Source organism: Branchiostoma lanceolatum, chromosome 1 (genome assembly GCF_035083965.1).
Source record: "Branchiostoma lanceolatum isolate klBraLanc5 chromosome 1, klBraLanc5.hap2, whole genome shotgun sequence".
Lineage (NCBI taxonomy): Eukaryota > Metazoa > Chordata > Leptocardii > Amphioxiformes > Branchiostomatidae > Branchiostoma > Branchiostoma lanceolatum.
Genome location: NC_089722.1, coordinates 11360335 through 11386234, shown reverse-complemented (window position 1 = coordinate 11386234; position 25900 = coordinate 11360335). Strand labels below are relative to the sequence as shown.

At 40.7% G+C, this 25900-nt stretch overlaps 1 protein-coding gene across 10 annotated transcripts in view; it reads left to right on the top strand.

The window, feature by feature from the left end:
* LOC136434043 (sestrin-1-like) overlaps window positions 1-25342 on the top strand; it is a 62863-nt gene extending 37521 nt beyond the window's left edge. For 5 of the 10 annotated variants that reach the window (XM_066426714.1, XM_066426793.1, XM_066426749.1 and 2 more), the window contains 10 exons: window positions 12359-12388; window positions 13867-14037; window positions 14485-14667; window positions 15850-16059; window positions 16553-16691; window positions 17011-17147; window positions 17812-17838; window positions 18852-18961; window positions 19448-19673; window positions 21076-25342. In XM_066426714.1, the coding sequence (XP_066282811.1) occupies window positions 12359-12388; window positions 13867-14037; window positions 14485-14667; window positions 15850-16059; window positions 16553-16691; window positions 17011-17147; window positions 17812-17838; window positions 18852-18961; window positions 19448-19673; window positions 21076-21162 (1320 nt within the window). In that variant the 3' untranslated portion in view covers window positions 21163-25342. Of the gene's footprint in view, window positions 1-6659; window positions 6868-11338; window positions 11956-12358; window positions 12389-13866; window positions 14038-14484; window positions 14668-15849; window positions 16060-16552; window positions 16692-17010; window positions 17148-17811; window positions 17839-18851; window positions 18962-19447; window positions 19674-21075 lie in introns of those variants that run through there. The other 5 variants (XM_066426775.1, XM_066426757.1, XM_066426723.1 and 2 more) reach the window with 5 other exon arrangements.
* The last annotated feature ends 558 nt before the right edge of the window (window positions 25343-25900 follow it).

Genomic DNA, 25900 nt, shown 5'->3' with positions numbered 1-25900 from the left:
TAGATTTTCCTGCGGGTGCATGTCGCACCTCCCGCGGCGAAAAATATCTCGGAGGGCATCATCCCCAAAAAATCAAGCTGTATTTCTTTTTACAATAGAGATGTCTATGTATCTGCTTGATTAAACTTAGCTTACTCTTCCAGCAAAATTTGTCTCTCATATAGCAGTTCAAAGGGTCCCGATTTCAAAATTTTCTCAACTGTCTTGCCCCCTATGCAATTTGATTTTTTTGCTATCGCCTCTGGTACCGACAACCGCTGGTTCCCGGTTCTTGTTTTATAGCATGCGTCAGCTATCCCAAGTGGACGCCCGATGTCCATATAGTAGTTGTTTTATAAATGGGGGTAGTTTTTCTACCATTTTTACACGATACCTGTAGGGGGAGGGTCATGGTAAATTTTTTCGAGGTGGGGGGGAGGGTCATGGAAAAATTTTTTGAAATGGGGGGGAGGGTCATGGAAAATTTTTTTGACCGGACTTCCAGTGCACCACCCCTCCCCCCCCGCTAAATATCGTATGGTCCCTAACAGGACTGGCTTCCAGGCTAAATTTGTTGTAATTAGTAGTTTGCACATGACTGAGCAACGCCCATGTTAAACATGTGGAAAGGCTATACAGGTTAGTGTTTGGAGACAAAGATCATGACAATAGGGTTCGATCGCTCAAAAAGAGTACACACGCTTGCATTACCACAACTGACACACATGATTATGAACGAATGACAAGAAGACAATACAATAGCAGGTCACATGACTCTCCAACTTGAACTCTCAACTTGAATTGAATTGAAAACAATAATGTAAATCTACATCTTAGAATTCCCGTCTGTGCTAAAGTTACACTGTATTATTAAAAGAATTGTGCAGCTTGCTGTAGGCTGTACATTGTGTGTTGTCTGCCTAATGTGTGGCTTGAATATCCTGTAACACAAGAAGTAGGTTACCTATATTCATGGTGGAAATTTCCTCCATGTGAGCCTTCCCAGCATGCACCTGACAGGGCTGCTCGCCTCCATCTGACAGATGTGCAGGGCCCCCTAGATGACTTTGAAACAAGCATGATTGATTTGCCCTCTGGAAGTTTTGCCTTTTCAATTGTATTACTATGCAGTAGCCATGCATATGGTAGGAGGATTCTACATGTAACATCCTGACATCTTAGGAGCACCAACCTGTTTAAATCACAATAGATCAGTACTGCAACTAGTACTACTATAATTTCATGCATGGAAAAAATGCTTTAAAAATGATTGCTGACATATATTTAAAGACAATACTGCATTTAGACTTTTCTAAGAAAATATAGTAAATCAAGGTATGCGATCACTCTGCAACAACAGTGTTCACCTATGGGTGCCTGCCATTATTGATCCGGCAGTTTTCTGCCCGTTATTGGTGCGTGCAGTGTGATAGGTCAGAGGAAGTCTGGTACCTGGGATAAAATTGATTTTTCTTTCTTCAAATGTTGCCCTGGACATGGTTAATTGAACTTGCTTGAGTGTTAATGGATGGCTAGAGCGATCGTGATAGACATAGGTTACTTCAACTGGTGACACAGTAGGTGGGAGTCAAATGAAATATTTACACTGCTGTAAAGACCATTTCTTCTGGGTCAGGAGGTCCACAGAAGCATTCAGCCCCAATTAGAAAACCTCATTATTTCATTTGTTGAATATAGTCTGTCAGATTTCCAAGTAAGGTGGAATAGTTGAATGCAAGTTCAGCTATGAGCAAAAGAAAATTAAAACGAAACAGTTGATACACAAGAGGGATAACTAGATCTGTCTCTAAAATAATTTAACAGGAGCCTTTGAAAGTTGCTGTGCTTTAACCCAGACAAGAGGAGGCCTCATGGGTGTTACCAGGGGGCTGAATGCAGAAGCTGCTAAATGTTATGTCTGCAGACAGACATACATGGACCCCTGTTGTGATAATTGGTGTGATATTTTACTGGCACCTGTCATGGGGATTGCCACCTGCTTTTGTTATGATTTGCACAGATTAGAAGGTTCCAACAGCCAAGTACATGTATACAAATCATGTTTTTTTGCCATTTCCTGCCTTTTCCTGTCTTGTGACAATCAAAGATTAAGATATGTCATTTTATGCTTGTTTAGAGACAGTTGATGTCTATTATGATATTGTGGTGGACATAATGTATAGCTGGAGACCATCAAGAGTGTGAGGTGTTCCAGTTATTGATCACAACTGTGTTCAGTTTGTGATACAGTGTATTTGTAGGAAATTGCTGCATGTAGTTTTGGCATGGATGTCTTGGTCACATCTGTCGTCTCCTCTCAAAGTCAGTAAATCTGCTGCAGTGCAGTAGGTCAAAGCAAACCCTTTTGGTAAAGATAGAAGTCACATGCCTGTACAGTGGTGTGATTCTGAGGTAATGCATGTTTCAGATATGGCGGATAAGTGATGTAGTACCGATGTCAGCCTGGCTTTTACTGTAGAGCCACCGTGTTACGCAGATGCTGGCTCACTGACAAGTACGGTCTTAGGTCACATGAGCAGCAATGTTAGACAAACTATGGTAAAAGTTATGGATGTGATAATTGCCAGAGCACATACAGAAATGTAATGATATTTTCTTACAACAAGCAATATTCCTCAATGTTTAGTTGCAGGTCTAATCTTTCCAGCATCCATAAGGCTTAAGGTGAAAGTTTTATAGGTCTCTAGATCTACCCCTCCCACATACACAATTCTGCCATTTCACAAATTACAAGTAAGGCGTCTTATCTTCACCTCAATTTTCGCCCACAAACTAAACTAGTGTCCGCCCACCACAGATCAAGGGTGATCAAGTAGCATTCACTCTAGGCTCTGATGGCCTGCATTGATAGACTCGGCCCAGTATAGCAGTCAGACCATTTGTTGTCATGTTAGGCTGGAAAGAAATACCTGGTTGCTGGGTGGGACACACTGTTTCCAGGGTCATAATCGTAATGTGGAAGATAAATCAAGATATACCAATCCCTGAAGTTTACACTGACTATATGTACAAGGTCACCTGTGTTTTATTGGTGACAAGTTTGAACAGTTGGCCTGGTAGGGTATTGTCAAGGTTGCCAGGTAGGGCAATCTGCACGTACTTAAGAACAGGTGGGATTGTGTACATAAAGAAATTGTTTAGATAGGTTACATGTTGCAGGTATGCAGCTGTATAGTGATGGAGAACATCTTTCCAATAGTAACTTAAAACTTTCAGTTATCATATAGACTCCTTTTTCAATAAGGCTTAATATGGTTAACCTAGACCAGCCTTCACTAAACATTTATACCACTGTATGAAAAGTGCACATGAAAATATTTGATGCAATAGTATAGAAGCCATTGCAGCTGACACTGACAGTATATCTATAGACTTGTCAAGGAAAATCCTAGTCTTACAGACGGGCTCTTCACTGCAAGAACTTTGCTTGATATGTCCTTGAGTGACCACTGGAAGAGTGTGATTTAAGCGTGATTTAAGATATGTTTTATTGCTTTACAATCCTAGAGTGACAAAGGTAAAGGTTGGTCAAATATGCTGTCGTGTCAGAAGAAAGGTCACTACATTTACGTACATGATGTGTACGATAGTTAGATATAAATTAATGATTGTAAAAGGTTTGCTTGTACCTCATGAAATATTTCAAATCATAGAGCATTCTGAATGTTCAAATATCAGTATTTACTTATACACCCCAATCCTTTCAAAGAGCTCTTAAGGAATATGCATGTCATGATTATTTCATGTCAATTAAAAATGGAGCAAACCACTCCTCTTGTTACCAAGGAGTAATTTTTTAAAGCCTAAACTAAAACAGCACCTCAGAACAATTTTGCAAGTAAACTTTTCAGGTTCTTCTTTTCTGCATACGCTTTAATGAGAAATATCTGTTTTAACCACATTCAATAAAAATAATGTCTTAAGGTTGTAAAGGTAGACTTCTCAACCACCCCCAAGGCATAATGGACCTGCCCCACTCCTGCAAGGTGGATGGTGCTGTGACTATGGTGATATTTGCTTGAATCAAACAAACTGAAGCCAAACATTGGTAACAAATCAGTGCCGTCCTTGTCCTCCTTCTAGAGTGACCAACCAGAATAATAAGGCCATTGTGAAACAAGTTACATTCAGAGGCTGAGGCTGTTTGAAAAAGAAAAACTACTTGGGGGGCAATAAGGTACTGTTTGACAATACAGCCACCCACTCAGTACTCAGTATATTCCTCTGCAGTTTAGATACTCACCAATTTTCCTGACATTGACTGTCATAATATATTTTACTCGAGGTGCTTTCTGTTTGCACAGCTAAGCTAACATCAGAATAAGTATGCAATTGCCAGAGTTTTATGAGGCTTTGATATCATAAAACACCCCAATTGCATGATTCTAAGTGTAACTTCAAAAACAGTGAAGTGATTTTGAGGCATAAAGTCACTTGTCTCTCTTGCCCCTCCCAGTCTAGACTTCCAAACAAACTTTCTCAGGACAGGTGTGATTGTTGATAATCCAGACATGTTACTTCTAATGTCTACCTGAACAAACATTTATCCAGTGCACCAGAAAATGTACATGTACCTCCTAGGATAAAGTTGAAGAGCAATGCCATGAAATTTGAGAAAGTACCAACTCATATCTGTGTAAGTACATGTATGTTGTTTGAAAGGGAAAATCATTAATTAGGCTAATCAATTGTTTTCATTGAAGATATAACTGGCAGCCAATGGCATTGTTGAAATAATTTTCACCTAAAATGCATTGTACCTAGGAACATAAATTATTTCACTATCAAACTTACTGACTTTCTAGACTTGAAACTAATGGTTTTACCATAATTATTGTAATCAAATTTTTTTCTGTGCCATCCCAGTTTTTTAACTTATCAATGATAGTTATTTATCATGTAAATTAAAATGGTAAGGCAGAGAAGAAACTACATACAGGATAGAGAACTATACCCAAGCCAGTAGGGCGTTAACTCCTCACACGTTTAGCACGCACACCCTTAAGAGCAGATTCTGCCAAAAGTGGAAAATTTATTAGATTGACCACTGACAATGCTTAAACCACTCTTCTACCTCAACTGCATGTAAAAGGGGGTCTTTGAATTGTTATTTCAATATTCTGCATCTCTAATACATATTGTATTCATGCCATATCAGATAAGGTGACTATAATGAAGCAGTTCTGCCTACGTGCTGCTTGGTGCGTCTTTCTCCGCTAGATCAATAGTCTGCCTGCAGGTAACGTTAACAATACAGTGATCCCCTCTGGCCTCAGAGCTTTGATATTGCTGTTCACTTGGCAATGTGCGTGTGTGTGGAGGCCATGGTTGCTATGTGGGTAAGTATGCCCTACTTTCATCACATTATGAAGACTCTTTGTCTTATTTCAACAGTTCAAAGTGTGTGAAATTTCATGTAGACCAAAGATGGCCTGTCTGAACTTCGTGCTGGTTTGACTTACATTGTAAGCAATGCATATGGACACTAGATCTTATTGAGTGATATAGTGAACTTTATTGCTCAACAATCGTACATGGTATATGATAAGTCCTTTTACTTTCTCCCTGCCTTTTAAAACGTGGAAGTGGGGAAGGACATACAGTAGCTGTACTGTTCCAATGTTAGCTTTACTTAACATATTTTTCATCATGCATTTAACTTGGAGGTTTTGGCAAGAGACAAGGTCGACCCAGGGGGGCCCCACGCCCCCAGTCACACCTCTCAGTCTGACCAATCACAGAGGAGTTTGGAAATTTTCCAAAATTCTTACCCTTGCCCAAATCTGTGGTGACTCAGGGATTTGCAACTGCCATTTCACCATTCTTGAAAACATGGTTAATCTTGCTTCAAACTAACCGTTTGCAATTGTCATGTTGCGTCAAAGAGAAATTTGAAAACTCAGCAATGACTGTTGGGCACAGCTGTACAAGTTTGTCTCCTGTATACCTTTTACCTGTTAACATGTGAACAGTTAGCATCTGAAGTGGGGGGAACAGGTGTGATAGAAACCAACACACCTGTAATCTGGGACAACAGTTCACATGACATCATCGCTGGTGTTAAAGCATTGTAACGTTGCCATAGTAACAACTCATTAGTTTGTGCCTGGACATTCAGAGCGAGACAGAAGCATTGAGTGTCGCTAAAAAAAGGTTGTAACTGCACTGATCTTTTCTTTTCTTTTGAAATCAGAATACTACCTCTAACATTTCAAGTGGGCCTCTTAGTCTTACTTACTCTCTTGCCCCCGACAATGGTAACAATGTCATTGTAGCTTCAAAAGTTCCTGAAATACTAGTACTAACATCTTAGAAATAGTAAAAAATCAAGAGCAGAACATTTGTTTTTTGCAAGTTTTAATAACAGCTGCTGCATCAGCTAATGTCTAGTATTGTATAGCTTTTGCCTTCTGTCAGCAGTTCTGTTAAAGCAGTTGACTCATTGTGATTCCGACCTTGTCTTGAATTAAAGGGAAAGTTAAATATTAGACTATAAGTCAACATTAGCTATGTTCGGCACAAGCCCTATTCAAACGGACCAATAGAAGGAGGAGAGTGATAAGTGTTGTAGGCACACAAACTGTCCCTTTCAGCTGACGTGATTACTGGGCAACAGCAACCAACCAATCGGGACAGTCGTGTGGATATTTTAAGCCCCCTGGTGATGATGCAATGTGGAAGGTGGGCCTGCCTGCAGATTGGTCATCTATAGGGGAACTAGCAGGGCTCATGTATGTATGAAGTATTTTGGGGACCTGAAGGAAGATGCCAGGACTAGTGATGAGATCGTTCTCACAACCTTCAGCAGGGGACACGTTAGAGTCACACCGGGATTTGATATGGAGAGTGGCTGTGTCCGTGGGCATGGTAAGGGACCATTGCTTAAATTTGTGCTGTGCATTTTAAGCTGTACGTGTATGCACATGTCCATACTTGTAAGCAGTTGTATCCATTGCAATTGGTTGCACAGTTTCACTTCATTTTGCTACTGTCTGCCTAGATCATGCAAATATGTTGTCCTTAATCGAATTAAAGAAATATACAACTGATGTGAGCCGTAGGTACTATGCTGCTCTGGTTGTTCTGTACATGTTGTACATTGTACTCTGGTACTGATCCTTGGTAATTATTGCATGGTGGAATTATCCTATTTTGCCTTTATTGAGTCCCTCTGGAACATCTCCTACTCTGTCTTGCAAAGTTTGAGTCAGAGAAAGACTCAGACACATGCCTGTTCTGGCATTTTAATCATAAGCCCTCGCTGGTGTGAACTAGACTGTTGTCCCTGTCAGTATGTCAGATGTCAAAGGTTCCCTACCAGCTGTCCTCACTGCTGAGAATATAGGAAGCTCAGTATTTGTCCAATGTTTGCATATGGTGTCTGGATCACCTTGTACCCAAAGAGGAGATTTTATTGATCCAAGGGTCATACTGAGAAATTACATCTGGTATTTACAACATTTCTGCTGCATGACTACATCAACCTATGCTATATAGATATATAGTGATTCAACATGTCTGTGTCGTATATTGGATATTGATATCACAGTATAGACCATGGTCACAGATATACTAGTATGTGTAAGAATCTAGCTTTATCAGACTGGAGTAATTAGTGCTTCTCTGTAAGACATACATGATGTAGGGCTGTGACTAGTCCATTGTTGGCAGTATCTTGAATTCAGGGCAGTTTGACAGACATCTAGCCTGTGGGATTTCATCATACCTTGTATACCAATATAGCACCACAGATTTTGAAGAGTCCATCCATTTTCAGTCTATGTCTACCATTTGGATGTCTCTGCCCTGTAGATTGCCCATGTACATGTAAGTTGCATTATGGCAGAAACTGTTTTCAGCAAACATGCATTCATCCTGGATAATGTTTGCTATGACAAAGTCTCGTGATTGGTAGAAGCTGATGTCATTGTATGACATCACTGTTTTCAAAGTGTGTGGAGCGTGAAGTTTTGCCAGGTGTACTGTGCTGGACTATGACCAATCAACGAACTTGGGTAACAGGAGCTAACTGACTCATTAGCATCAACCTGGTTTTAACCTTGTCAGTTACCGGTAGTTTTGTTTCCATTGGACAGTCTAAAATTTTTCCTCACTTTCATATCAATTCATCGTTTGATCTGTTGGACTACAGATCTTTGTCACTGGCGAAAGGTAGTGAATGCTACCTGAAACGTCTGACCATTTACGAATCTATGCAGTTCCTGTTATCTTGTGTATCTTACTACCTGGATGTCAAACCTTCATCAAAGTATTGTCTTCTGTTTCTTATATCTGTATGTGTGCTCAGACAATTCGACAAGGCTGACAGCACAGCACAGTGGGTTTCCAATGAAAAAGTCATTCGGCAGGTCAAATCTGGGACAAAAGTTAATATTTCACCAGGTTTGTAGGCTTGACTCAGATAATTGGTAACTGGAGCCAAGCTTGAGTTGTTCTGCATGGTAGGGAAAACTATTGTATGCAGTTGACACATTCAAGCAGATTGGCTTACACCCAAATTTCACTTGCAACTTTTTGCACAATAATCTTTTACAGAGATTGTCCGTGTTGCTGCCACAATATCTGACACAGTAGCAGCTGGAGACATCAGCTGACAGCTGTTTTGGCCTTAGGATCCAGAAAAGGACATGGCACCAAACTCCAAAGCCCCAAAAATAAACAGGACAGGATGGCAGCCAAGCCAGAGATTTTCCATCACGTACACTCCCCCAGACACACCTCCAGTTCTGACCAATCAGAGAGGGGTTTGGAAATCTGCCAACATTCCTCCCAAAAGGAGCTGTTTCCTGTCCAAGTCTGTTTTGACATGTGGACAAGGGCCATGTAAAATAACAGCCTCCTGACTTAAAGCAAGGTTGAACTGTGACAAGAAGATTGGACTTGCTGTCTTTGTCAAAAAATAAGGAATCCACTGCTTCTGTGATGTCATGTTATGCAGAAATAGCAAGTGACTCAGTGAGCAGTGGATCATAAGTTGCAGTTCAACCTTCAGAATGATTTTTATCAACACAGATGGACTTTCAAGCTAAGCCTCCAAAACTGTGGTCAAAAACTATTCAGAACTGTTCTAAAAAGACTCTCATCATTTGTTGTTGTTCAAAGTCGAAAGATGAAGCTTGACCGCAAGTAACATTGCCAGAGACACTACGTGTAGTTGGCTGACGTGTACGTTTCTGTAACAACGTAGATCCTAGCCAATCAGAACCAGGGCATGTTCTATAATGAAAATCATCACGTCCAAAGGTCAGTCTTCACGTCTGTTGACAAAGGTCAATGCGGCCAGTGGTATGAAGGTCAACATGTTTGAAAAGTCGGCATTATTTATAGCATCATGTTTTTTAATCTTTGGTAATGACTTGAACAGACCGACCAGGAAAGTTTCAGTCCAGACTCAGGAAGGATCATGAGAGGAACAGTTTTTGGAAATGTTGGTACCAATTTCTAATTTTTTGTTAGGTCAACAGTTTATGCAGTTCTTATTCTAGTTGCTTGGCTCCTTGCCATGTTTGTTGTGAGTCATACTGATATAGAAATATATACTTCCGTTACTGGCATATCAGTAATGTTAAGTCAAATGTGAACTTAATGTAGATGGAAAATTCTCTTGTTCAGACTGTTGTAAACTGTCAAAAGTTGAATTTTAATGCACTGAGCAGTGTGTAGTTGACATGACTTTCACACATGACTTTTCTGAGGTTGTAGACAGTTTTGACTGATACACCCCTGCCTGTGTTCTGCTGTAAATTGTAGTATACTGGAAGTCAAGGTGAATGAATGGAAACAAAGCCATTGACTCAACAAAATAGTAGACTGAGACATTTTCTGAGGCCACCAGCCCTACAGCATTAGTTCTACAGAGTGGTAATAGAGGCCCAAACTTAACCTTCTGAGACAAAATCTACCTATGATAGGGTATGTACATGTGGACAATCTGTGACACAGTCAAGGTGCTCTTTTATGTGTTTATTTAGGATTATCACATTCTTATGAAGACCGTGTTGAATTTGATAAGCAGACCCAGTCTGTACAAAGACCTTGAACTATTTTGGCAAGTCTCCATAACTGACATGATCGAGGCTCGAGGGCACTGGAAACGCCTCAGACAGGCCTCTAGAACCATCCAATCAGAGCCGAACGCTAAATCAGCCTAAAAGTAAAAAGGACTGGAAATTTCCATTAGCTGAGAGGTCGGTCAGCTGATCACTGTTCAATAGGAATACCACCTGTTTAAACACTGTAACAGTACATTTTATTGAAATCTGTTGATTTAGATATGACACATGCAGTCAGATGTCTGAAGAGGCTTTCTTTTAAAGTCTACACAGGCCCTGGGTCTATATAGTTTACGCAGTCCTACATGTACGCGGTCTACATGCATTTTCTACATCTGGGGAAGTCCTCAACTCACATATAGACGGAAAGCCTAGCTCCACAATGTGACTGGAGTGGTTTTAGAAAACGTTGCAGAATGTACTTTTGCTCGGTGATATAGGAATAACAGAAAGTTAAGTGTGTAAAAAGGGTAAAACTTAAGCTTGAATTATTTCTGTAAACTGGCTCACATACAGCTGTTGTATTGAGCTCAATGTGTTGAACTTAAGCAACACTCCAGATGTTTTGTTTTTGTGAATGAGAAGTTGTTTTTCAGCACTCTGGGATCTTGAAATGTGCTATTTACACTGCACAGGACTGTTGGAGTACTGGATGTTACTGTGCTTGTGTTGTTCTGAGAAGCTGTTCTTCCTGTTTGAATAAGGCAGGCACAACACTGATGAAATATTCTACTGTACCTATACAGGCCGGCCAAGTGAAGTGGTCCTTCTAGATTTGATAAACAATGTTGTATACTTCTAGGACTTCTAGCCAACTTGTATGCCTATATGATCATGAGGTACACAAACGTATATGCCTATGAGCAGAGAAATTAGTTGCTCTAACATTGTGACTGACACATTTTATATGTATCTAGGAATGTAAAAACTGCAGTTGTCTCTGTTTTGCTGCTTGCCCTTTTGCTGTAGATTGGCTTGTTTCAACCCTGGTCAGGTTTCTAACAAGACAGTTTCTGCTGCAAGCATTTGGGACAGCTGATCCACTGTCTGTAGTGACAAAGGGGAACAGTTGCTTGTGTTGACACAACCTACGGAACTTGCTTAGGCTAGGTCAAGCTGCCCTGGCTGATAAAGAATTTGCAATTTGTCCCGTTTTATTACCTTTAAAAGCCACACTTTTCGTAGATGTTCAGATGCATGTAAAAAACAGGTCAGTGCCCCGGCTGGGGTTCAGTTGTTTTTACAGACTGGTGTGAGGCCAGACTTGTGTGGATCAAGGGAAAACAAGTTGGCATATTTGGGCAGCTGATGGAGTGATTCCTGATATCTGGGGCACGTTGTTTGCTCTCCAGGGTGGTACGAGGACCTGCCCCCTATATGGCACATGCGCGAGACCTACTGTATATGTATATCAGCAGTCATGTCACAGCTAAACTTTGCCACTTAGGATGTCAAAACTTGAGCCATATCTGAGTTTTTCACTGCTGGAGCCTGAGGAGAACCAATAGAAAGAGGCTTGTTTGACAGCTGCCTACCATGTTGCCTGCAGATATGGTTACTGGCTGATGAGCTTTCCTACACGTAGCCATGCTGTAATGGAAAGTTACAGAGTTCACTAGGACTTGTCAAAGGCTCATTCCAGTTCAGCAGCTCAACCAGCCCTGCAGCAGGAAACGTGCCTCTAAGTAGTGCGCCACGTTTTTCTAAAGACTCAGACTTCTGTTCAGCAGCATTTAAAGTATCGCTTGTACTGTCTAGTATTGTCATGAGAGGGGACGGTGTTGCAGAGTTGCCAAAGACTGGCTGGAATCCGAATGTGTTCATTCCGTGTACAGAGTTGCCGGGTAGCTATTGGAAGGACGGTGGGGAGGCGTTAGTCCTGGTGAGTTTACCCTCGAGGTACACATGTACATGTCCGTACGATTGCAACTGCAGGTTGTCCAGACCACTGCAGCAGCAGAACACAGTGGACTGCTGCATGTCCATGCACAGTTGGTTTGGGTGAATATGTCTTAACTATAATGGCATTTGGAGATACTGGTATAATGTTATTTCTACGCTTTCCACTCATTACAAACAGACACTGTCAAACATATTTACATGCACTTCTCCCAAACATTTATCTCATGCAAGCAACCGAAGAATATTTTCAGGATGTCCATGTAGTTAAGATTCTTCATAAAATTTTGCACCGTATTGCATTACTCATGAGCTTGTCATGTTGTACAGTCAGCTCATTAGCTTACACCTGAATTCACACTGTCTTCTTTTACTGTTTTTTGCAGATTGTACCACCAGAGACAGATGATGAACAGGTAATGTCACTCTTACATTAATTTTGTAATAGTTAATTTGTAATGTATTATAAAGGTACATACATACTAAAACTTTTATTTAGTTACTGTAATTCATTAAAATTTTGAAGTCCATCAAAAGCTTGTATATACATGTATTGAATGTTGTTTGTATCCAAATGTAAAATTTCAAGCTTTTTAAGGTAAAATTCCCACAGCTAGCTAGACATGTTCTGGCAAAGTCACCAAACATAACCCAACAAGCGTCTAATAATAATACTCCCCTAATGTATATGATAAATGAGCCAGACAAAATTGAAATGCTCTGCTTAATACTAATATGTAAAGCAGTCCTCTATACTTGTTTAGGAACAAACTGTGCCTTGTTTAGGAACAAACTGTGCCCATTAAAAACTTTGATGTTTAAAAAAAAAAGAAATGAAGTTACAAGGATCTAAAAGGCCTGTAAGGCTGCAGGATTATAGGTACAGTCAGGTTGCGTGTGATGGTAACATGAATTATTACTTGCAAGCCCAGTGCAGGGTTATTGACCCCTAGGCTTGTCAAGCCGCAGGATGACATGCAAGTTTTCCACATGCTGACCTTTATGGTGTTACCAAGGCTCTTTCAAATGTCCATCTGTCCTTCTATCCCTGGAAGGAAGTTTGCCCTGCTCACAATTTCTACATCCCCTTTTATGAACAAACAAAAAATCAGTTTATCAACAGGGAGACAAAAGCCATTTAAAATTTGCCCCTTTAAATTCAGGAAATATCCTTCACGAGTGTTAAAATTGAATAATTTCCTGGGTGAGAAAGACTCCCCATTCCTAGATTCCTAGTGTGGATTGCACTCCACAATTTACTGCTCAAAGTAAGTGTTCTTAAAAATGAATGTACAGTTGGGCATAAATGGGATATCACCTGTTTGAATGACCTGTTTCCCTCTGTGGTCTGCTGAGCTTGTTAAGATAGTAGCCAATAGGTGAGATGTTTACCGACCAAACAATGGCGTCCTGACAATATTGATGTGTCTGGATATCAGCTACCTCAGTTCAGTAATGCGTTGTTTTGATTATGTTGATTATCATTATATCAATAAAAAGATTTTCTTTTATTGTATACTAACTTCACCGTTCTGTTATGGTGATGATTGTACCTGCAAGATAAACTACTTAATCAAGGATCCCTGAATGCTGTTTAATGAATTTGCTTGTCTGCAGAAAACTTTAGGAGGGCACTCTTAAATCTTTTTGACTTGATCACAACCTCCCTTATGCCAAGCTCCTCTTCCATTTGAAAACGATATCTTAGTTTAACTTAGTAATCATGAGAAACTTCATTTCTAAATGTCGACATCAACGCTCTAACTCTAGGCTAACCCTATTCTTTTTGACTTGATTACACTCTCCATTATGCCAAATTCCTTTTTTAAAGAATATTGTTGTAGTAATCATGAAAAACTTAATTTCTAAACTCTCTTCTCCTATCGCCCTCCAGACCAGACAGCTGTTTGTGGACGCGTTCCTGCAGAACAATCGGCTGGAGAACATCACCAGTGTCATGGGCTTCCACCCGCAGTACCTGGAGAGCTTCCTGCGGCTGCAGCACTACCTGCTGCGCCTGGACGGGCCACTGCCACAGGACTACAGGCACTACATAGGAGTCATGGTGAGTACACCCTTCCCCTATCAACACAGAATGGTAGCACAACAATTAAGGGGTTGTCTAATATAACAGTCTAAGGTTGGACTATATACAAGGCAATACACCCCAAGCCAGGATCGATACAAACTGTGATCATAGCTTTATTGTGTTTAACATAAGGTACCAACAATACAAATGTACAATACAATCTTACCTATACAAATATCAGATCCCATGTTATCAAACTTGTATTGAGAATAAATACCTGAAAGTGTGCATTGGTGTGAGCAGTTACTGTAGTGACCACACACCCTTAATTTTCTGAAGTGTTTTTGTACTGTCAAATGGACAGATTGATGATGGTCTTTACACTGTGTTTACTGTACATGTGGCGTGGTCCATTGAGTTTTCAAGCAAAACCTTAGCAAAGCCAGTGATGCTAACATCGTCGTGTTCCTCCCCCCTCTCCAGGCGGCAGCGAGGCACCAGTGCAGCTACCTGGTGGACCTGCAGGAAAGTGAGTTTCTGATGCAGGACGGTGATCCTGATTGGCTGAAGGGCTTGGACTACATCCCACAGAAGCTAAAAAACTTGTGCGAATTGAACAAAATCCTGGCACACAGACCGTGGCTCATCACAAAACAACACATAGAGGTAAGAACATATGGAGATGAAGAAAGCTGAATGTGAAACGTAGTCCAACAATTTATATACATGTATCACTAACAGTCACTTTAGATCCAGAAGTCTTCTTTTTTGTTGCTGTGTACTGAAATTAGGTTAGAGCCAGATGACTTGTTAAAACATGCTACAAGGCACATGATCATGAGAGCTGGCACCCAATTAACCCAATGTGCAACAAGTGGAAAGCCTTCACATCTAGATTGCTGAATCTTTACTCCATCAAAATCTCTCTAATGTCTGAAAGCGGTAAATTTGTTCTTATATCATTCTTTTAACACAAACCAATGTTGCTGGGGGGTTGTGGGCATCATGCTAGTCAAAAAATATTCTGTCCTGTAAATGCAGTGGAATTTTCCACTGTCTGGGGCTGAAGTAGCCCTGCCAGTTGGTTGGCTATTAGAAATTGTTTAAATTGGGATCCGGTTACAAGTGAAAGTTTGCCCAGTTTGAAGTGGGTCAGGGTGTTCTAATATTAGCCTGCACAGAGGCGCTGGTAGGACTGGGGAGCTGTGATCATGAAGTGGGGCCAATTTACTGCTCTAGTTGCTGGAGTAAAAGCCTGGTAGACTGGCTGCATTAGGGGGGATAATTGGGGATGATTTCTTACTCCAGTTGTTCAGCTGAAAGCCTGATTATCATTCTGTTTGTCTGTTTTGTTGTCTGGCTACAACCAAGGTTAAACAATGCTTCATGCTAGTTTGAGCTGGCTAAAAAGTAAAAAGTAAAATTCACCAGTTTGCAGTTCCTTCCACCATTTTGTTTTGTCCACAGCACATTCTTGCCAAGTACTACACATTAGCACACAACATGCATTTTACTAGGTCCAGAAATACAACAGTTGATTTAGTGTATAAATGTACAGTATGATAAAATGAAGAACTGGACTTGCTACCTGACTAGAAAAGGAAATGGCACTTGTGAATGCAGCACCGGTACCATCTAGTGATTTTATGCAGAACTGTACCATCATTTTGCAAGCTGTCCTTGATTGTTAGGCAGACGTTACGTAATGTTACATAAATATGCAAAGTCAACAAGTTTTTCCAATCCTGAAGTTTCAGCTTCCCTACTTGAAATTTCTTGGCTAATTCCATGATCTAAGACAGGCATAGGGTTGAAATCTGTGTCTATAATGAAATTTCTTCCTTTCAGCAATTATTGCGAGGAAATGACAGCTGGTCCTTGTCGGAGCTCGTCCACGCCATCGTGCTGCTCGCTCACTTCCACTCGCTCGCTAGCTTCGTGTTCGGCACCGGCATCAACCTGGAGATCGACCACGAGTGCGGGCACACGTTACAACCCGCCTCGCTATCGGAGGGAGCCAACGACGTGGAGGCACACCACTCCAACAATGTTGCATCGGTCAGTATATCTGGGGTAGTAACATCTTGTATGAAAAGAAAACATAGAAAACTGCTGTCTGGTAGTCACGGCACAGTAGGTACATGTAGCTTATGGAGGGGAGAGCCATACAGCCTGTAAACAATGGACGTTTGCAGTGTACTAAAGTCAAACCTAGGCAGGCAACCACCTGCTGCAGGCAACCACCTCCAGTCACAAGCCACATTAAAACGATCCCGTCCATTTTTACATAGTGTACCCCACCCTTTCCTGAGCAACCAACTGTCCTCAATCCCTTGAATGGTTGCCGAATCCAGGTTTGACTGTAATAGGTGCAGTTTGTTTTTCTAGATCTGCAGTTTTATGGGATGTACATACTGGGAGAGATTTGACTTATTCTGGCTAGCACTGCCAGCTGTGGTAATAAGCTAAGCACATGTTAACTGTAGTAACATCAATGCAAGCCAGACAAACTTTCATTTCTTTAACATGTTGGATGTTGTTTGTGCTGCAGAGTTTGGAGAGCAGTGAGCCGGGTGTGGAGATGCTGATGCACCGGATGAAGAAGATCCAGGAAGCGGCAGACTTGCAGGAGATCAGCCAGGAGGAGATGAAACACAGATTCGAAAAAGTCGAGAAGCAGAGTCTGGAATGTGAGTAACCTTTCACCTTTCAGGCTTCAACTGTGACGGCTTGTTTTGTTCTTGCCGAAAACTAGTAACCTTTGCCTCTTTGTGCATTAGATTATGAATAGTTCCTGTCAGTCCTGTAATTTTGGATACGAGTATGAGTTGACTGTATAACCCTTTGTATGTTAGATCCCTTGTACATGTACATATAGTTCGAACTTTGAGTAAGGTTTGGTACCAACCAAGTAACAGACCACTGACACCTGTTGGAATTTAGGTAGACTGAGCTTTTGAATGGTTAAAGCTCCATATCAACCGAACAAATTGCTTCCTACCCCTACAGTGTTACCAGGCCAAAGTGCCTGTTCAGAGTGCCTCGCAGTGTCTGACTATGCCAAGTACAGGGACGACCCCCACTTCCACTACGAGGACTTCGCCAAAAGAGGGGAGGAGCGGACGATCCCCACCTTCAGAGCACAGGTGAGCTGCCCTGTGCAGGGATGGTCTCAAATAATTATGGGAACTGCAACTAGACATGTATTCTCTAAGGAGTCAGCTTTGCTCTTTTTCCCTATTGAGGCTCAGCCCCCTTTAACTCTTAAGGGCACCAACTGGTTTTGTGCCATACAGAGCACATTCCAAAGCCAATAGACAGTACACACTAAGGCCAAGTCTGAATCCGTGTGACTACAACAAGTGCCTTTGTAGGGAAAAGGGCATTTGTAGCCTGTCAGTTCTGTGAAGTTTGTTCCCCTGTGCTTGCATGTGTTCCTTTGGAGTACAAAATTTACATCTGCATGGTGGGACTACACCGTAGTGCTGCAAGGTACATTTGAATGGTTTGAATCCTACCCACATGCTGGTGATATGTAGAAGCTTGGGACTCTGCAGACAGTCAACATCCAAGTTAATATTGCATGCTGTTTGTTGAACTATTGCAATGTGAATGTGATGTTTCCTGTCACTACTTCTTTAATGTTGTTGGGTCTCTTGAGAATGTCTTCTGTCTTGAAAGCTGTTGGGGTTTCCCGAGGGTATGCCGGGGGTTGGTGCATCTCTACTTTGGGGATAAGGGCTTAGCTGGTTTGTTGTCTTGACAACCCATCCATTCTCACTCTGCTTGCTCTGCCCCTGCCACTTGGAGATGGAAGCCCCTCCAGGCTGGCTTAGGGTATGTTCTCCTTCCTCAACCTTTGACCTCTGCACTCGACCTTTACTTTGGCATGTCGAGCTTAAGCTTTTGGCATTTCTGGATATTGTTATGGTCGAAAAATTTTAAAGCATGTTTTACAGTGTATCAATTTCGCTGTAAAGAAAAGAGAACTTGGGTAAAAGATGACACAAAACTTTGTTCAAATGCAGCTTGCTTATTATTGATAAGTAGTATGATCATTGTAAGGCATGGGTATCTGCTGAGTACACGTGCTACACCACATACAGTATGATTGGCCACACACGTGTCAAGTGGAGTTTGTTCTGAATGGTTGTCCAGATATGCAAACTGTAGCTTGTGAATAACAAACAGGCTTGTTTCTGCTTTCGTCTGTTTCTTTTGCTCCATCTTTGTGACTTCTAAGTCTTCTACAATCCACTTCCATATTGCACTTTTGTGTGATATATGCTGTATTACAAATGTTGGGTTAAACCGTGATAACCACATGTGTGTACGGTATAGCACCTCTGCAAGGTTTGTTTTGTGGATTATTTTGCAGCTACATATATCTGTCCTGCATTTTGATTGAACGTGGACAGCACACAGCACATATTTTCATTAAACGTTCTTGTCAGTTGACTAAGATTTGAGATACTCACCCCCTTTAGAAGAGAGAACAAGAAGTTTTGACCCATAAACACCTGCTTTTTTTTCACAGTATTAAGTTTGTGCAATTCTGTATACTGTGACTTCCTGGCTTTGACAGTGATGTCTCCAGCTTGATTTCTATACTCACCTCTGCATATTTTAACCAATACCTGTGGTCACAATGTGTGAGTGAATGAATGCTTTTGTCAAACCAGGGACATTATGACATGTTCGTACTGCTACATGCATTATTGAAGTCCTGTATACATGTACTGTCTCATATAGACGTTAATCTAGTAAAAGTACAAGAGAACTAGTATATCTTACAGAATTAGCTGAAAAATGTTTGGATTGTCACATGATTAAAAAATCTGTTTGTCCAGGACTACTCGTGGGAGGATCAAGGCTTCTCATTGGTCAACCGCCTGTACTCGGACATTGGGCAGCTGCTAGACGACAAGTTCAGGATGGCGTACGATCTGACATACTACACGTAAGTGTCAAGCATTATTACTACCTGTAATCTCTGTCCTCGTGATAATTAAAGTAGGCCGTGGCCCTTGTGTGGCTGTAGAAATATGTATATTCATCCGTCAAAAGACCCTTGTACTGGGCAGAATGGTACTCTTTTCTATCCTTAACTTAACTTTCATTTTTGAGTTACATTTACATAAAGCCAGCCTCCATGAACTCATTCCCAGGTGGCAGTCAATAGTCAAGATTGTAAGAAACCTCTCATTTGATGTCTGCAAAAAAAACCTAAAACTTGGAATGTACAAGAATTGCAACTTGACCTTTTGAACGTTATGAGAAAAAAAACACTTTGATGTACTTTACTTTATTCGAAATTGCAACAATACAATACACAGTGGAACGCCAGGCAGACAAGCTGATGTTGCAGACCACTAACATCAACTATCAACTATCAACGTGTCGTCACTTTGATATAATTGTGAGATGAAATATTTTCCTCCTGCAGAATGGGCCCACAGAAGGATGTGGACACGTCGATGCTGCGTGCCGCCATCTGGAACTACATCCACTGTATGTTTGGGATCTTCCACGACGACTACGATTATGGGGAGGTGAACCAGCTCCTGGACATCAGGCTCAAGTCTTTCATCAAGACAGTCACCTGCTACCCCGAGAGGACCACACGCAAGGACTATGATAACTTCTGGAAGGAATTCAAACATTCAGAAAAGGTAGCTGACTTTGGACATCCACACTTAGAAATTCCACATCTTGTGAATGTAACTTGACGACCCAAGATTGTTGAATGTTTGCCTGTTTTGTTTTCTGTCACATCTTCTTTCCCTCCAGTAGATAAAACAAAATCTATTCCTGTAAGTCGTTTTCTCTGCAGTGACACCAATTTGGAGTGCATATGACAATATGCTCTCTCTATGAAACTGTAACAAGTTGTTGGCATTACAGTGTTGTGTGTTTTTACCTACATGTACATGTATACACCCATGTTGTTGTTGTTCTGTAACAACCCTGTATTCTTAGTGCATCTGTTGCTCGTATGTGTGTCACATCCCTTTAGTTGTTACCTGTGCACTGTTCAATATCTAACTATCTGTGCATGTTATAAATCGAATGGTGTGATTTCTGAGGCTATACCAATAACATTCTCACTGGCATTCTTGGATTCTACTGCTTACAAAGAGTCATTGAAAGCAAATTAGAGCCAAAGAATGTTTGATTTTAACTGCTCCTTTCTAGGATATTAACTTGAGAAACAATGATGTCTATTGGTATAGCCTGGCCTAACTCTAATCTCAATAGATCTAATCTTCTAATTTCTTAGGAGTTTTCCAGCTTATGGTGCAGGCCTGCCTGGATCTGTCTTGTTCTAACCACACTTTGTACAGCATGAACAGAACATATATAACACATTCCAGGACACGAAATACTTTTTTCATATGTGCACCAACTTGTAGGTAACTTTGTTTAAATCACCAGTCCTGCATTGGCCAAAGTTTACCTACTCCACTCAGATTTTAGGAATCATATATCACACTGAAAACGGTTTAGAAAGTATTTTTGATATTTCTTTTCCATTTCATTTGTGGTAGCAATCACTACAGTAAAACAAAATCCACATATGCAATGTACCTCAAATTTTCTAAACCCAGTACATGGACTGGTGCAGGTTAGATGCAAGAGTATACATCAGAAGTACGATAATGTACCTGCACAAATCCAAGCACTAACCTGCATATGCAGGTGTTGTTTTGAGCTCTGCAATCATATTGCGATTCCTACATCCATGAAGACCAAAACTGTCTGTTGTACGTGTTCTGAATTGCATCCTTCAAAGCCATGATCAGGGATTAGACTGTAGAAGGAAAAGTGTAAAAATCAAAAGACTTTCTAGAGGAAAATTCTTACTGTTACCTGTCTAATCTCTTTTTTTTTTAAACTTGTGAAGTCTGTGTGTCTGTCTTCAACTAACTCATTAGTAGCCACCAGTTTCTGATGGTGGACAACTTAGTAACTATCCAAACTTCAATTTTTAACAAATACACCAAATATACACTGACTGTGGTGTAAGATGTTAACCCCTGCCATGTACTTACCCCCCTCTTCCTTCCCTCACAGGTGCAGGTGAACCTGATGGTTCAGGAGGCGCGCATGCAGGCAGAACTTCTCTATGCCCTCCGTGCCATCATGAGGTACATGATGTAAGCACCCCGCCCCACCGTCCAGCCTTCACCGTGGAAACAACAAGCCAAACAAGCAAACAAAAACTTTGACTTGGGTGTCTCTGTTGTGTCTGTCCCTCCTCAGGTGCATGTGTGCATCATGGTCCTGGAGGCCCGTATGCAAGCTGAACTTCTGTACGCCCTACGCGCCATCATGAAGTATATGACGTAAGCCGGGGACCCTGCCTGGTTAGCACAGCAACCAGCAGCCCTGTGTTATTAGGACAACCTGACAATGTTCTTGCATGTGTGCCAAGCAAGCTGAGATCCCTGCACTGATTCATGTCTGCTTATAGACACAGGCTTTATATAGAGACAACAAATCTAACAGTTCAGATAGGATGAGCTCTTGCAAGACTACAAGGATATTAATGAAGGAGGCAGATGAAGGAACACGACTGAAATTTGTACCTGGTATTCCATATATCAACCCCTTTTACACAGATAGTTAAGTCCACCACAGTTTGCACACCCATACCTTATGGGGTGTACCATTACCAGTTGGGGGTGAGGGTTGGGTTTGGCACACAGTAAGGAACATTGTTCCAAGGGCGTTGGTCACCAAAGCTTCTAGTGGCAATAATTAAGTTTGTTCAAAGGATGATGCAGAGTCTCCTTGAGTATGGCCTAAACCATTAACCATGGGGGTGCATACTTCACTCGACCTGACAGCTGTCAATTATTCTGCAAGGATTGATGAATAATGTCCATTCTTGTGCTTCTTGCTTATTTACCATGTTTGATACCTAATTTTGTTACAGGTTGATAGTAATGAAAATCTGATTGTGTCAAATATCCCTCTCTGTAAATACTGGGATGCCAAGCCTGGCACTGTGGCTACACAGTCGTGTTGTACATATCATTGAGATTTTCAAAGTAACGGAAGAACTTCACCCACACATCTGCTGCCTTCTCAAAGAGGCTTTGATTGACAGCTGTCGCGTTTTACCAGTTTTGCACCTACATAGTAAAGTCTAGGCTGTTTTGCACCCTCGCATGGTCTAGGGCTGTTGTGCACCCATGTACATACTGGGCAGTTGTGCACCTGATGTATATCTTGGGCTGTCTACCACCCTTGCATATCCTAATACTCTACACATCTGTAAAAACAACTTGGGCATTTCTTTCAACAAACACAGGCGCAGTAGAAAATAAATAAATACAAAAAAAAGTACTAAAATAGTTGTATATCTGTTGTATTATGAAGAGTTTGTATTCAACAAAAAAAAGGATTCCAAAATGTTAAAGACTCAAGAAAAGGTGTTGTCTGTTTCATGTAACCAGGAACAGTGCATGCAGGGTAAAAAAAAAATGCTTGCAGTTTACTGTAACTATAAGAATATGACCCTTCCGCTCCTGTTGTTTGTAAAGGGAGAAATCGCCCAGGTCACTGACATTCTCCAGCTTTGGTGCCAAGCCATTGTGCTAGTGTGAATCACTGGTTACATCAGTATTGTAAGGTTCTGTCGTGTTAAGTTCAAGTTCTTCTTCGCCGAGCAGCTATGACTTTTGTATGGAACAGACTGTGAAAATGATAGGCGATGCAGAAAAGTTTGCAGAATTCAACTACAGACATTTGATTATGCAAGAACACAGTTGGACATATTGCACCCAATGGTTCAATAGTGTCTGTTGTTTAAGATGAGAAAATTGGATACATTAGACTCACTAAATTAAAATGTGTATACAATTGTACTAAAGCCAATTTGAGTATTAAGAATGTTGTAAATTTGAATTTTGCCCTGTGTATAAGGGACATGTTATATACTCATTTCCAGATGCTGGAATACTTGTAAAGGTTTCTGTTTTAGCGCTCTCTAGATTTTGATTGGCCTGTAAATGACCTTTGCCATCTGACCTTTGATGTAAGAGGTTCACGAGGTTATGCTGTTGCCATGGTTGTTGAAGTTGTTGCCAAAGATTGACTTGTGTTGTGTTGAGTTGATGAAGAAAAGTTGAAGGTTAAAGTTTACTGGGTACATAGGTCAGATGTTAAAGGTCACTTCTATTTACCTATCACTTCTTTGTGCCATCCCAGAATCCCTGTCTGCGCTATCCCATGCTGCATTTATAAGAAATATATCTATGAAATAAAAGGCAAACCCAAGTCTTGATGCTCTACCTTTAGATGCTGAGCTAAGGTAAAACTCTTAAGATGTAGGAAGATGATACGACATGGAAGTGAAAGTAGGTTAGATGTAAATTTAGATACAAACAATGGTTATCTATCTAAGGCTTAGTTAACGTCTAAATCAGTCATCCCAGCATCAAAGGCATATGGTGTTCTCATCCTGTAGCTCAACAGTTCCCAGACTGGATTGTGGGATCCTCGGTATTGTGTATCTAGAGTTCCAACAGTCAGTCACATTCAGCTTGCTGAGTGTTATGACAGGATCGTTGATCCAGTGAATGGCGTTTCTCTACCTTGAGGAAATTGTTTTTTAATCTTCAAGAGTGGCATTCTAAAGCCAGTTGTGAAAGTGGTCACAAGTTTCAATCTAAACAATTTGTTGTTTGAAAGATACCAGCATATTGTGGTTGATCCCAAAGCTAAAAAAAAGGAATGACAAAATGAATCCACTGAGTCAGAAAAGTCTTGGTCTGAACCTGCTTTCAGGCTGACATAGTTTTCCTCTCTGTTGTCTTTATGTGAGAACATTTGGAAGGATTAAAGACCGGGAAAGTTTGAAAGTTGGCTTGAGGGAGCCAAAAAGATCGGCATGTCTGAAGACAGACAACCGGGTTGTCCGAAATACTGAACAAACAAAGGCAAGCACCTGCCCATATATGGTAATGGTAGTATGGACGGACATCATCAGTATTAGTGACAATGAGAATGGGAATGTTAGGTCTTTCCAGATGATTTTTTTTATCTATTAAATACTGCTACCTTGCATCCCAGATGACAACACCATATGATTCTAAGATGTGGGGGATACGTGTGTGCCGTCCTAACCTCTGACAACTAAAAACAGACTTTTAACCAGCCAACCTTTGATACTAGTCCAGCTTCAGTATAACCAGTAGTGAACTACAAGAAACAGTTAGTGTGGACCAGCAAGACATGTCTTCCCAAGTAGACCACAGAGCTCTTACAACTGCAAAGTATAATGAACAAAACACTTGCACAAAACTCACATTCACTAAGACGTACTATTGACAAATAGATCTATCAACGTACAAGCATGCATTGTTTGTTGGTGGTTAGAAGTGCAGGTAAGACCACAGAAGGTAGGGAGAGCCAGCACAGTAAGGCCAATAGTCATAGAAGCAACTAGAAAAAGGTGAAATGTAAGCACAGAGAAACTAAGCATTTATACACATGGCAAGGATTCCAGTGGTTAATTGTGTCTTACATGTTGCCTGGCTGGAAACTACATTGTATTCTGGCATTGAACTAAAGCTCAGATTGTCTAGAAAAAAGAGCACTGCAACCTGCTTGGTCCAAACAACAAAAAGTGTGAGAGAAATAAAAAGAAGCTCATGCAGACATGGGATGGGCTGGGCAGGCATAACTACTGAGTCAGACTTGAAACTTACTTGTCACAACTTTTGTATTAAAAATCTATAAGTAAAAATGTCCATGTATTTCTAGCAGCCTGCTAACCATAGTTGTGCCTCTGTAAGTGATGTGCTTGTGGCCCATGCGCAAAATATTGAAAAAAAATATATTGAATGTTGACTAGAGTACAAAAAAATATATATAATTTTGCAAATACCATAAAGAAAAGACTGTAGGATGTAGTGAAGAAACAAGATGAAAATTGATGAGTAACTTTGACCCCTTAACAAACACAAGATTATTGATGTGATGTGCAACACATGACTCTTACACATTGTCCGTATAGTAACCTTGTTAGTTGGATCCACATACCTGACTTGAAGACAAAAAAAAGAAAAGTATGTTATGTACTGCAGACCAAGGTCTATCTGTCCTCATTGTTCAGACTTTCCAAATTATGTGACAAACATTTCCAATACTAAAAAGAACATCCTTCTTTTTCCAGTGGCAAAACCTTTTGATTCCTGTAACATGAAGAAAGACACCATAATGTTAGATACCCTGATTGGTTTGCTGGGAAGTAGCTCTAGTCATTGGCAAGTTAAATGACAACTTCGGGTTTTTGAGATTTCTCATTGAGAAAAATCAAGAATTCCCTTAACCTTGAGCAGGCTAAGAGTGCTCCCATGCACCAAAGCGGCAATGACATATGGGAGGTGACGGACTTTGATATGATGGGTTACACTTGTCAGGCTGCATACTGGAACATTTAGATTAAAACATCATGCTACTGCCCTTCCCATCCAAAACTTCAAACACATGACCCCACAGAGATATGCAACTCACTTTACAAAAAAAGTAGGCACTTTAATCTTCTCATTTTAACAACAAATACGTACATGCAGAGAAATAAAGTGCACAAAGTACTAAAAGGTGAGACAGAAAAAATAACTGACCTGTCTCTAACCTGGGAACTTTAAACCACAGAAGGATACAGTGTGTCTCATTCTTGTCACCCAACTAGTAACTTCTGAAATTTCAAAGGAAGTAATCTGCTTAGGATGCCATGATTTTTGCGAAAGTGTATTTTAAAAATGCTGTGGGTAATGTATGATACATGGCACATTTTCGTTTGTATAGGGGTACTGTCAAAAGACTCAAGTGTAACGAGTATATAGAAATCTGCACGTCGTATGTTCACTTTCAAAGTAGCCTTGTG